The sequence below is a fragment of the Podarcis melisellensis genome (genome assembly GCF_964234715.1).
Source record: "Podarcis melisellensis genome assembly, chromosome: 1".
Lineage (NCBI taxonomy): Eukaryota > Metazoa > Chordata > Lepidosauria > Squamata > Lacertidae > Podarcis > Podarcis melisellensis.
This window is the reverse complement of record NC_138528.1, coordinates 77,749,502-77,763,805: the sequence shown is the minus strand read 5'-3', so window position 1 is coordinate 77,763,805 and position 14,304 is coordinate 77,749,502. Positions and strand designations below refer to the sequence as shown.

Here is a 14,304-nt window from a genome sequence, read left to right as displayed (position 1 = left end):
TGGGTCACAACTCCCTTCCTCAATCTCCCCTCCAAAAGTGCCAGCAAAGGCAATGATGGTAAGAAAAGGTGCTAGGTTCAAATGAAGCCCTGATAAACAATTATGGAAATCGGTAACGGCAGAAGCAGATGTGAAGATAGAGGTACAAGCAGAACAGATGAGATTTATACTCTGTTCCATTCTGCTGTGATTTGAAATAATTCAGCCTTGACTTGCCAGCTGGTGACTTTCCTTGTGCTGGTTTCATTGTATATTTTTAAGGAAAATTTAAATGACAGAACTAATATCAACTGGTTTCTGGGCAAGAAGCCCAAGGGAAAATTTAACTGCTTGGCAGCAAGTCTGTCCATTTTTTACTTTTTTAATGTTAGCTCAGAAATATTTTATCAGCATGGAATAACTAACTATTGAGGGAATTGTCCTCCTCAGATTTATTATAATTACACTGTAACCTTGTGTCACACTTCTGTTCTTTTACATTTCAGAGAACGGACTCTGTTAATAAGGCATTATTCGTCATCTTTGAAGTATTCCAGAAGGTGATACTAAAGGAAGGGGTTGCTCATTAAGCCTGCAGCACTCCAAACTAGAAGGTGCTAAGCAACCCAAACACAGTCAAGTGTAAAGAGACCTTAATAATGGAGCTACTGCTCACCCCACACTTCTTTTTAAAAATTATAATAACAAAAATATTATTATGTCACCATATTGTTATTGTTATGTCTTCAAATAGCTAATATTATACATTACAAACACAGACACAAAACCCAAGGGACAATTGCCAGTGTCTGCATTTAGGGGAGGAAATACACTTCTAAAACTTCCCAGATTCCTTGCCCCTGCCCACAGACACCCACACTACAATGAGTGTAATAATATGCACTGGAGTCCTACCTCAATCAATCTATCACAATTAGGACCAACGTACCTCCAAATCCTCTTTTGGATCTTGCATACTGATCTGCGTTTAGCATTCTGCTCTGGTAAAATTTCATCTGGTCACACTGAGCTTTCCTAAACAGAGTACATTAATTTTATGCAGGATATAATGATTGTGGGTTTTTAAAAAATGAATTCAATTTCATTTTATTATTGCCGGCTCGCATTATAAGTTATGGGTTCAGAATCCAAGAGCAATCAAGGTTGTAGCTGCATCATTATTAGAATCTCAGAAATGATGTGACACCAATTGTTAGGATCAGATGATAACACACAAACACCTCTTGTGTTTTCAAGGCTGACAAGAGAAAGTGAACACATTAATTTAAAGTAAAGGAGAAGAGAGACTGGAAGGGTAACAAACCCAAGGTTAATACTGGCAGATGGTAGAACTGCAGGGCATTTGTAGACCCTTAGAGACACCATGCATGGCAAGAGAATGATGTCCCATTGCTTTTGAGCCCAAGGCTGAACAATTCCTGCCAAGAACATCTAGGACATTTGCGGCTAAAGGAACTTGGGACTTGTAATCATTGTAGATCAGTGGTTCCCAAACTACCCCCCCCCACAGACCACTTGAAAATTGCTGATGGCCTTGGCAAACCACTTAATGGTTTTTCTGCCTGTTGTAGCAATTATAATGCATTGTGCTAGATACTGTACAATTTGCATTCCACAGAATTTGCATTCCACAGAATTCAAATTGTAATGCAATAAAATATCACTGTGAGAATAGTAGGCTGGACTAGATGGGCCACTGGCTTGATCCAGCAGGCTCTTGTTCTGTTCTTAATATAAAAAATAAAAGAACCAACAAAAATACAATTAACTTGCTCTAGATACCAGAAGCTTAACCCATTTTGCGTAGTTCATAGGATGAGGTGAAAAGGACACTGCCTGAAAAGAACAGGAGAGGAATGCACCCTTTTTCTTAAAGTACTTGAGCCTCTGAACAAAATCATGAGGCCACATCCATAGCAACATGACACTGAGAGCCCTCCCCTGAAAATGGGGCCATTATTTCCCTGCTTCTTGGTTGCATATAGTTCTGCACAATGAAAACTCTACTGGGTAATTATTTGTGGGACTACATTGTTTTGTAAACAGCTCCACACACTCCCCAAAAAAGAAATGTGTCTTTTTATTGGAACTTGAATGAATTTGAGAAAAAAATTATACCTTACAAATTCTGTGATTCTAAGACAAAGGATGGCAAATGCTTTTCAGCTGCAGGGACACATTCCCTCATGGACAACCTTCAAAGAGCTGCATGTCGGTGGCTGGAAGCCATGTGCAAGTCAGAGGATCCCCTGACAGGAACCCCTCAGCACCACGGTTCAGATACACATTCAAGAGAGGCTAAAGCACTTGATGTGGGCCTAGTGCAGGATGTGGCACTGGGAAAAGTCTCAGGGATGAAACAGAGAGACTTGCAAGGACTTCATTTGGACCCTGGCCCTGAGGTTTCCCTACTGTAAGTTAAGGTCCATAGCACACAATGGTGGCATAGGGGTAGAACACATCTTTGTATGCAGAAGACCTGCGCGCAATCCCAGCATATTCCAGTAAAAGTGTATGTGCTGGGCCAGTGAACCCAGGTTATTTTTCTAGATTTTTCTTCACTTTGTCCCCTCACAATTTTAACACATCTTTTTTAGAATCTTTTCTTTCAACATACAAGTCTCTGAGCTTGAGAAATGGAAAAAGCTATTTGTATTCCCTTAATTTTGTGGACCACATGAAGAGGTTTTTATTGCTCCCACACATTGGGGGGGGGGACAGGAGTCCCACGGGCAACGATTATTACATTACCATGCAATGTCAAACGGACAGTTCATTGCTCAAGGCATACGCTATCACTGTTTTATTGTAAAACCTGCTCTGCTCCCACTCAGAGTACATTTATTACCTCGCCAATAAAGATAATTACTACAAACAAAAGCTGCCCACCTTTCTCCTTAACCAATGGGGCTTTATAGTTCTGACGTGACTGAGGAAAAACACATTTTACAGTGCAAGACGCAACTTGAGAATTGTTTGAAACCTGCAGACAGTGGGAACCTTTCTTCAGTCAGTCTCTGGCTCTCTGAGGACCGTGAAGCTGAAGGACATATTCTTGATTTTGGAGGTGTGGGGTGGGGGAAAGAAGCCAAAAGGTTTAAGAGAGTGATGAGCTTTTTTCCTCTGGAGCCTGAGCATGCTGCTTTACGAAGGTGCCTCAAGGACAGGCAGGCGAGCATCTTGCCTTGACATAGCTAATCCTCTCATTTCTCTTTGTCTTTCTTTTTGCTCTTTCTTTGGCTTGTGAGCTCACTGAGTTTTTTGTCCAGGCGCCTCTGGAGATGAGCTCTCTTGGCAGGATCCAAGGGCTTGTCCTTTAACCCACTCCCGGCACATAGAGAAGCTTCTTTGCTGATTCTCTGCCGGGCATATGCTTTGGCTTTCTCCCCACAGCCATGAATCTGTGGGAGATAAAGCCATAATATCAGCCTCAAGATGTTCCAGCACAAAATTACGACCTTAGTGAAAACTGCTTATCATAAACTTGATCATTCTTCACAGTCCATAAAAATAAACTACTTCACTTACCGGTGGGTCTTTTAACAACAAAACAAAACAATTTAAAAAATGTGAAGGTCATTTTTCCCTAAGGAGCAATTAAATAATCATTTTGGACAGATTAAGTATTTCTTCCCAAACTCTAAAAATGTAAGGAAAATCTCTACTCCATCATCCAGTCACCTTTGTCACCCTTGTTGATAAATACTAACATTTCTCTCTTATCTCCAGTCTGGAAAGAATCAGATGAAAGGAGGGAAACCAAGAACAATCAAGCCCTTGAATCATAACACATCATATCTATTGCTAATAAACTGGCAATACCACCACCTCACCTAAGCAGCTTGAATGTCCACAGTGCTGGGTGCAAACGGTGCCTGACTGGGAAAGAAACTGCATGGAAATAGCCATATAAGCTGAAGAACAGAGTATTAGAAATAAGTAAAACAACGCATCACATTTCCTTGTTTCTTTTGTGTTGTTGGGCCCCCTGCAGATTGGCTGTCACAAGTAATGTTTGTAAAGTTCATAATTACCTAGCCCAGAATAGGAATTTGCCCAGTATAGCTGTGTTATGAAACTGAGTGAAACTTCTCCAATAATTTATTCTCTGGCTTTGAATGGAAAATAAAATTATTCTAAGGAATATGATCAGTTATGTCAGCTGCCCCTCAAAATTTCACTCAAGCCAAGCTACGGGAAAGCCCCCCAAGGCTGGTTTGTTTGTTTTTCAACAGTTTCTACAGAACTTTGTAGTCTTTGCATTCTAAATCACAATACCTTAGATTCATGACAAAACTATTTATTAATAAACCTATTGGATTCTTGTAGGTAGTGATTTTCACTTATCTCCAGGCCACCAATATCCCCCCCCCCCTTAGGAAGCAGGTTATACTGACTGGTAAATAATCTCTCAACCTTGAGTCATCAGCAAGGCCTGCTTCTTGGCCTAACTGCTGGAGCTAAATACACATTGTATAAAAGAAGGAGCCAGAAAGTGAATCGAGGATGACAAGTGGCAGTAGGCAACATGCAAGTCATCCATGAGATAAATTCTACAAGGCACAAAGATATAAAGGGGCATTGTGGAAGAAAATTAAGTGCAAGGAGGATGAAGAAAGTATTATGGACTCACAAAGGGCTGCCAAAATACCAGATTTAAAAGAACACATACTACATGTATGAAAGAGAAGGGAATAGAGACATGCAATATCTCTGCATTTTAGGATTTCTAGAGACGAAGCTACCACAAGTTGAATGACTTGTAAGCACATCAGGAGAAAAGATAACTAGAGAGACAAGTATGCGCATTAGTGATATAAACAGGAAGGATAAACTAATGGCTGAAAAACAGCTTTGAAGGAAACTCGTTTTATTGCAGATGAGTGACAAAGTGCAAGCCTGCTGGGTTGCTGGAAAGCAAGATTTATTAAGGTGGGAAAGCACTGAAGCTATTGCTTAGAAGAATTCATTTTAACAAGGAGCTAAAACAGCTGGATTTAGTCCAAAGCTGAAAGAAAATGACAAAACACTCTCAAGCAGTATAAAATGGCAAGCAATTTTCAGTCAGTAAAAAGGTAGGGACTTGATGCGACTATATGGGATCAAACCCTGCAGTCCCTCTAAAATGAGTTCTATCTCATTAACTGGTCCAAAATTCAGGCTAGGATAGATTAAACCTTCAACTCTACATGAATTATACTATGACAGCTGGATAACAGTTGAACTGATTTAACCATTTTTTAAAAATTAAAAATCTCACTTTTAAGTTGACCTAACAAAATACTTTTGTGATTGCATACTAAAGGGGAATACATTCTTCTGCAATACCTTACTGATAGCTCAGTCAGCAGAACATGAGATTCTTAATCTCAGGGTTGTGGGTTTGAGCCCCACATTGGGCAAAAAGATTCCTGCATTGCAGGGGGTTGGACTGGAGGACCCTTGTGGTCCCTTCCAACTCTACGATTCTATTAATTTATTAATCCAGCCCCCGCAGGGGCCTGTTCACACAATCAGATTTCCCTTTATGCATGCAGCTGCTCCACAGTGGCTATTATTATTTGCTAGTTGTGCCCTTTCTATGCTTTGGAACCAAAGGAACAGATGTGACTGTGTTCCTGTATAGCAAGGGTGGGGAATCTGTTGGCCTCCAGATGCTGCTGGGCTACAACTCCCATCATTGGCTGGTGTCTCACAGCATCCAGACGGCCACAGCTTAGCCACCTCTGCTTCACACTCTTGTTCAGGAACCCTGTTCTCTTAATGGGACCACCAGCATGGCAGTGGGGAGGGGGATCCTCCTGCACAGAGGGCGCTGAAATCTGCCTTTGGTTTTTCAGGATCACATCTCCTTTGTGTAGCTCTCTACCAATACAACTCTGAAATCAGCAAACCCTGAAATCAAAACTACAGAATACCAGAACATTTGGAGTATTTTCCTACATGTTCTTTGTACTCTTATTTCCTTCATTCACAAATCCTTCGAATAAGATTTTTCTTGATTCAAGCTTGGCTTGAAACACCAGCAAGTGTCACATGATAATTATATCTATTTAAGACCACCACTGTTTTGCTGATTTTTTCCTTGCTGCAGCATGTGCCACAGAAAATATTGCCATATATACTTTTATTTTACGGTTAGAAAGAAACCAAACTCAAACTGTTGGCAGAATGCCAGTAAATCCATAATCCAGTAAATCTATTTCAGGCACTATAGATCAACATGTCTTCAGCTAGCTACAACACTTTCTCCATGGGATTAAATCCACGTATGATCTACTGCTTCAAATAAATCAGAGGGGCATAAAGAGGACATCTGAAAGCTCGTTGGAAGTCAGTATTATTTTTCCTGGCACACAGGTCTTTTTTTGTGCTACATAGAGACAGCCATTGGGCAGCTCTAACAGAATTGCAGAGTGAGACATTCCCACCTTCTGTGAGTCCTGGACTGCAATTCGAGTGCAACTCACTTCAATCTTTGCTACAGCTGCAGTGATGGACAAAGGATGACGTTTTGCTTTGACCAACACCTAGAAGGAAAGAGGCTTCTGAGGATAAAGCCTGCTGCACCCAGATGGGCTGCTGTGCTTTCGGTATCTCTTGTACCAGTGTGACAACAGCAGCTAGGGCAAGAGAGTGAGAAAGGGCTTTGCACAACTTCTCTTACTTAAAGCTGCTCTTGGTGCATGGTATCCAATGAATCTACAGTGTGATGAAGGAGAGAGGGAGAGAAGAGAGATAAAAGGCTTATAGTTGAGCAGAACACATGGCGTGGCTGGTGTCATATGAAGATGCCTTTTAAAATCATTTGCAAGTCACTTTGAGCATCTCCTTTTTTGGAGGGGAAAAGCAGAGCACAAGTCTACCTAGTTCAGTATGGACTGACTCTCCATGGAGCAGGCTTAAGGCCTGGGCACTGCCTAGCAAGGCTACCCAAGACCTTTTAGCTGCAGATGCCAGAGACTGAACCTGGGACCTTATGCATGCAAGGGTATGTGCTGTATGCCACAGAACAGTGGTCCTCTCTAGGCTAGCACCATCAGCACCTCAGATACACACATTTTCTAGAGCATCATCCTCCCACAAGCATCTGAACAGGTTGTGGGCGGGGGGGTGAATGTTAAAAGAAGAGAGGTGAATTGAGGTACATTGTGCCAAGAGGAAATGACTCAGACACTCCGGGGGAAGAAAAAAGACTGAAGAATCACATTATTTCAGCAGTGACACATTGTTAAACACAGATCCTCTGCCCTGCAGTGCTAAGTGCCTGCGTTAAAAGGCCTCGCCTTGTTATTCCAATCAAGGAGATCCGTCCTTTCTATCCTCCACACCACGAAGAACAGAGACAGGGAAGAAATGGGGGGCGTATTTTTGTTTGTTTGTTAACAGTCTTGAGTGGGTGGGTGAGTGAGGGGAAATACAAGTACACTGTGAACCTCACAGGAAAGAAAGTCATTCTCATATTAGAGCTTGGTGAAAGATTGGAGTGAGATTTCACAGACACACAGAGGCTCATAATAACTAAATCCATACAAAGTACCAAAGGAAGAAGAAAATGCTTCATATTCCCCCTACAACTGTAGGCCAAAAAAAAAGCAACTCTGAATGAGTTTCTTTTTTCACTTATAGCCCAGCAGGAGAGAACTTCCCCATTATTAGGATATATTAAGCTGGAGGCAACTCCCCCCTCCCCCCCACTCATGGTTCCCTTGTGAACTGAACTGCATGTGCATATTATGCTATATGGCTTTCATAAACCTTGCTCCCCCTCATACCCTAAAAGCAGATTTTCATGTTATCTTTTAAAATTAAAAAATAAAGTAAAGAGGAATGGGAGCAATCCACCCACCAGCGGATTTGCACATGTTCAACTGGCCTTGCGAATGGTTCAAAAGCTCACCTTGCTGTGCCTGGAAGCCTCCTGGAAAAATGGGAGTCTGTGAAATACTTTAAAAAACACACACAGCCATTTCACACTGAATGAAATTCAAGTCCTGAAGGAGTGGGGGTCAAGAAACTGAGCAGATGGTGGCAACGTTTAGCTTACCTGAACCAGGCAAGGACAAAAACATACCTCTGGGATGTGGTGGCTGAGACAGTAGCGTTTATTGCAATGCAGGCAGAGCTGCCCCAGGGTTGTCACACTTGCTTTGCATTTGGGGAAACCACACGTGTTGTCAGCTTTGATTGCAGCAGAAATCAGAGCATCAAAATCTTCCTCTGCTGAACCTTCCACTTTGGTTTTAACAGAAGCCTTCCCTAAAAGCACAAGGGTGGGGAGGAGAATCATCAGCATGCAAGAAAAGGAGCTTACAGATGAGCTGAGAGTTAAGATGAGCTGAGAGTTAAGATGAGCTGAGAGTTAAGGGCCGTTCAGCAGTGGAACAGACTCCTACGAGGGGTGGTGGATTCTCCTTCCTTGGGGGTTTTTAAACAGAGGTTGGATGTCCAACTGTCATGGATGCTTTAGCTTAGATTCCTGCATTGCAGGGGGTTGGACTAGATGACCCTTGGGGTACCTTCCAACTTTTAAGATTCTATGATTTCAACACAGTGTTTTTTCATGGGAATAAAAGGGGCACAGGTGTGTTCATCCAGTCCCCTAGTAAAGCCTGCAAAACAAGCTGATCAGCAAAAACAGAAACCCAGGGAGCAATTGCAACCTCAGATGTATGGAATGGCAGAAGGCTGTCTTCATATGCACACACATGAGAACAGATGGCTTTGTAAACCATGCAGAAGCAAGTAGTATAACTTGGCAAGATGAAATCCCTACCCAGAATGTTCAAGCAAGATAAACTGGGCAAAGAAGAAAATATGCACATGGAGAGACTGTACTCCGCTGTGTTACACAGCACTGAGATTGATACACTAGGTGCTGATTTGCTGCTTCTAAACAGATCCAAGAGCAAGTGAATTCTCTCTGTGTGTGGAGGTTTCCACTTCTCTTCAAAGTTAGCCGTAAGAGAAAAGGAGTGTGTGCACATGTATGCATATGAAGCATACACGAACGAACGCACACACCCCATTCTCCTAAACTGGCAGATGGAGATTCTCCCTTCTACGGATCTATTTTTGAGCTGAGAAGTTCTTCCTCCTCACTGACATACTGCCTCTACAAACATGCAGATCCAGGCAATATTATCATTTCACAGTTGATTATACAGCATGGGCCAGATAAAACCCTGCCTTGGGGGAGGGGGTGGAATGGCTGCCAGCTTCACATCTTTTCTTCCTACCTGCACAACACTCAAAGCAACTGTTCCACGGAGCAAGCTAATCTGAGCCCTGGGTCATTTTTGTCTGCAAATCTCAGTTATTGCTTTCAAGGGTTGGGGTGGGCAGAGGCACATGTCATATTTCCAAAACCAAAGCCTGGCATTCTTCTGATCCCTTCAAAGGAAACCTATTGGATGAATAATCTCTGTGTCTCAGAACAATTAACTTCAACTGCATTCCTGGTTGTTGTCAAAAGTAGTTGCTTTCAGAAGAAAAGCCTGTCACAGGCAGAGCAGAAGGGGAGAAATGGATTGTAGGCACAACATAGCAGCGGCAATCAATTTTTAAAGCCATTCTGGGAGCAGAGGACTCCCATCGCCTGCTGCTCTGGCCTGGAATTTCCCAAAGGATGCCCGAGGGATACATACCCTGGAATGCCTCTGCAAAGGAATTTCAATTAAATATGGGACAAATGAAAGGGCAGCAGTGAAGTATCATCACTTTTTCCTTTTAAAAATGCAAATAGAAAAGCTCTGCAAAGGAAGGGAATTTGCTACAGAATGGCAAATCCCAAGATGGTATAATAATGTACCTTTGGCTTCACTTCCATGTTTATTCCCAGTGATTTCCTGAAGGTTTACATTTGGCTCACTTCTTTGTTTGGCCCTCTCCTCTCTCTTGGCCTTCTCCCTTTGCATCCGCTCCATGTGCAGGGTTTTCAGATCCACCTTCTTCTTGCTAATATGGCTTCCACTCTCCTCACAGGAGGCATGGGTGTCTTTCGAGGGGCCTGGGGGTCTGCAGGTCAACTCTTGTTCAGAGGCCTGGGATTCTTTGGGGGTGCCTGCAGGTCTGCAGGACAACTCTTGCTCACAGGCCTTAGCATCTTCCAGAGAAAAGTCTGTCGCAATGCCTCTCTTACGGACACTGATGTATCTCTCTCTACCTTCTCCTATGCTCACATGCTGCAGCCCATGTTCCTCTGCCAGACGGTGGACAATCAACCTGTCATGAGCATTTAATGACGAAGGGAAATCCAGTTGGGTCTCACTGCTCTCCAGAAACTCCAGTATCCTGGCTTCATGCTTACATGAATTTCCCTTCACTACAGTATCCACTGTTGCCCCCCAAGCTGGGCTTTGCACAGAACCCTCTATGGGCCTCTGCCCAGTCCGTTTGGCTGGTTTTCCTCTTGGCTTCTCTCCATCGGCCTTTGGGGCAAGTGGAGTGTTGCACTTAAGTCTCTTTTCTTGGTCACCCAGACCCTGAGAGCTCTTGGGAGCAGCATAGTTATCTGGCACGATGTCATCCAGGTATTCAAAAGCGGTGCGCACCTCCCCATGCTGGTTCATATAGTCCACCAGGCGTTTAAGGAAAATGTGGTTGCCAATGGTCCGAGAGTCACAGATCACAGCCACGTGGCGGCGGGCACGAGTAATTGCAACATTTAGTCTCCGGTCTTCAGCAAGGAATCCTACTTCACCTGTATTTCATAAAGACAATAATACAGGCCTCAAAAAAAAAGCATATGGAAAAATTAAGCAGCAGTAGCAATAACAATAGTAACCACCATCACAACAAAATGTATACAGTTTCCTCCTAAATTTTCCAGTTTAATATGTTGACCTAAGGATTTCTCATGTTCACTCAGCTCCAAAATGCCAGGACATGACATCTGTTATGAGACACACCTTTAAGGCCAAATGGATATGTCATAGGATCCTATGCTATGGTTTGTTCAAGCTTCCCTGCTATCTTGGTGCCAGATGGCTGTCAGTGGCAGAGGGGTGGACCTAAATCCCAGATTTATCTGTTCACTGGAATAGACACCTGGAGTCTATGCAACTGAACCTCTCCTGCAATTGAAGTTACCATACCACATTAGAGTATTCAATGAGCAACCGATACCAATGCATCTATCGTTGAGTATAAAAATAATTCATTCATACATACATAAACCTCAATGTGTTTTGGGTCACAAGGGCCCCTTCTGCAATTACCAAAGAGTTATAAAGCAACTACATTGATCAATACATAATTAACAAGTATACTGTATTACCACAATCTTATTCTTATTATCACACAAAAGCTAGATGAACTCTGAGGTTTCTTAGGGTGTTGCAGCCTATGCCCAATATATAATCCTATACCTACAGAGGTATAGGAACTGCAAAATAAACATAGCTAAACTTCATTACCACAACAAACTACAAGATCAGATGCACTTCAGGTTGATCATTACGAACACGGACACCATTTTTGCACAGTGAAATCTTGCTTTAGTTTTCTGAACTCAGGTCCTGCTATCAAGAGCCTAGCAAGGTCTTCTGCTAGTGAAGCGGGGCTTCCCCCCTTCTCCTGCCCCCACAATGGCTCAGCATTTGGGTGGCAGAACCGCTAGAACAGTGTGGAGGGAAGAGGGGGGAGATTGTTCCATCAGGCAAGCAGAAATGCTTATGTTGACAAAACCATCTCCCAAGGTCATATCGCTGCTTAAGCTGGTCAAATGAATATGAAAGTGAAAATGTATGTATTTCATACATTTATAGCCCAACTTTCTTCCAATGAGTTAAAGGCTATGGGGAAATAGGTGGAAAGTATTGTTAAAGATGAAATAACCAAGCATACAGGAGAACAAGCCCTGCTGAAGAGTTCTTTCAGAGGGTCAATAAGGCTATAGATAGAGGTGATCCAACTTAGACTTTCAAAAAGGCTTTGGGCAAACTACCGCACCAAGGACTCATAAACATGTTTAGCAGTCATGGAATAAGAGGTGTTACTGGTGAAGTAACAGAAAACAGTGAGTGTGAATAAATATTCTCCCAATGGAGGAGTGTAGATAGTAGAGTCTCCCAAGGATCAATATTGGGACCTCAATTCACCAATTAATGAGTCTCATTAACTGATTTACCACTTGCAGCTTCATAACATCATTTTATGCATGATTCAGTTGCAGATGCACTGTATCTAGTGGGGTTTGCTCTCATGTAAACTAATTAGTGATGGGAAACTGTAGATCTGATGGCACACTGGTTTATTTTTTGAGGCTATATTAGTTCTGGTGTGTTACTGTAAAAGGGACAAAAATCATTTCATTTAAACAGTGATTGGAGGAGTTTTAGATTATTACATTTAAGTTACGTTACACTTTCTTAAATATCTAAAAAGGTACATTTACTATGATTTAGTTAACAGATAAACATGTTAGACTTCAGCTGATGACTTAATTGTTTTGTGAAAATACAAGTAATTAGTCAACTATCTCTTTTAACAAAACCATTTATTTAAAGCTCTACTTATTTTGTGACTTTTTTGTCACAATACTGCTTCGGTTTCATTTGAGAAATCAAGCTGAAAATACAGCTTCATCCCATTTAATTTTTAAGTAGGGGAAGTAGAGTCCACTAAATAGCCAAGAACCAGAAAATTTAAGTTTCTGCGGCTTAATGTGGCACACAAGCCACAGTTACCCATTACTGATTCATATCACTGTGATTTGAAGTGTCAGAAGCAGAACAGCAGTAATATTCATACAGATGGTCCAAGCTGATTAACTAAACCTATCTAAAGTCTGCAATGGAATTGGCCTTAAGCTATAGGTCAGGATCACATTGTTTCAGCAGAAATTAGGAAGAGAAAGCTCCCACAGAGCCTTGCAGTTACACTTTCCTTTTTCCTAGTTATTGACACAAGTCTAACTTTCATAAAGGTCAGAAGGAAAGATAGTGAATGCTATTTTTTAAAGGCAATTAACTAGCACCCATGTGTGAGCCAATGGATAAAAATGACAGACACATATGAGACTTTTCCAGAAGCTATTTCTGATCTCCAATTATTTTCTCAAGGATCTGTAACAACAGAAAGCAAATGCCAAGTTGAGTCAGCTCAGCTGCCTAGCTTGGGTGGTATAGATAGCTGAGTCCCCTGCTCCTGCAGCTAAGCAGAAGACAAGCAGAAAAACAAACATTAAAACCAAATGAGGGGGGCAGGCTTTTGTTGCTACCATCTGAAGACATAGAACATTTCAGAACAGAGCCTGTAGGTACTTTAAAGTGTATTAGGTTTGCTAACATGCTGCTATTTGCTAACTTCACTTAAGAACATAGCAGAAAAGTAGCAAGGAAAAGTTTTACTGCTTTGACTTCAGCAACCACAGTGTTCTTTATCCTCTACCTAGTGCCATGAAAGCAGAAAGAGTATGTGCTCTGAGCAGAGCCTACCATGCTCCAGTCCCCAATTTTGTTGGGCAGGATGCTGCCAGCTGTAATGAAATATTTGTTGTATTTCCAAAAGGAATACACCTGGGAAACAAGCTAGCTTTTGACCCGCACCCAACAGGTTTGTGGTCAGTTCAGGTTTGCTACTGTGTGGAATTTTTAGAGCTGTGGACAACTGTTTTGTACTCACTACAATAGAGCTGACAGATGGCAAGTATCCAGCAATTACCACTGGCTTACCTGAAGGACTGCCTGTCTTCTCCAAAGGTGCCTGAATTAACAGTCCACTCTTTCTTAATTATTTTCTAAGACATAATACGGGGTGATTCATAATGAAGTATACAGTAATGGAAACTGTATACTTCATTATGAATCACCCTGTATATTAAGTAGTAATAGTAGTAGCGTGAATAGCCATGACAATAATAGCCACAGGTTTGGTTTGGTTTTAAAAATCAATCCCCGTAGACCACTCTGCCTGTTAGAACAGACCTGGTCCTACTATTGGGCAGAGAGAGGCAGCCGCCGCAGGTGGCAAAGGCTGGTGTGTGGCGATGTGGAATGGAAAGGCTGCCATCTTGTCCTTTGCCTCTGGCAGCAAAATGTATTGGACTGGCCCTGTACTAGAATATGTGGCTAGCCACCAGAGTTTTCAGCCTGTGCTTGGAAACACCCCTTCCCAGGCTCTCTGGACAAAAAGGAGAGTGTTTTGCTATATAAATTACTTTTCCATTGCGCAGTTAATTATTGAGAATCTTCTGCTCTGGGAAAAGTGACAGTGGTTCCCTGCGTATGGGCTCCCAGCAGTGTGGAAGCCACTTCCATGTGATGTGATACATGTTGCAGGAGTAACACAATCATGTTGGCT

General features: G+C 42.2%; 1 protein-coding gene across 1 annotated transcript in view; it reads right to left on the bottom strand.

Annotated features, from left to right (window-relative positions):
* Nucleotides 1-2,776: 2,776 nt before the first annotated feature.
* Nucleotides 2,777-14,304, bottom strand: part of IGHMBP2 (immunoglobulin mu DNA binding protein 2) — a 61,860-nt gene continuing 50,332 nt past the window's right edge. The window contains exons 13-15 of the mRNA XM_081919197.1: nt 9,812-10,702; nt 8,075-8,259; nt 2,777-3,401 (exon numbers count right to left, since the gene is read on the bottom strand). Coding sequence (XP_081775323.1) covers nt 3,204-3,401; nt 8,075-8,259; nt 9,812-10,702 — 1,274 coding nt within the window. The 3' untranslated portion in view covers nt 2,777-3,203. The remainder of the gene's footprint in view (nt 3,402-8,074; nt 8,260-9,811; nt 10,703-14,304) is intronic.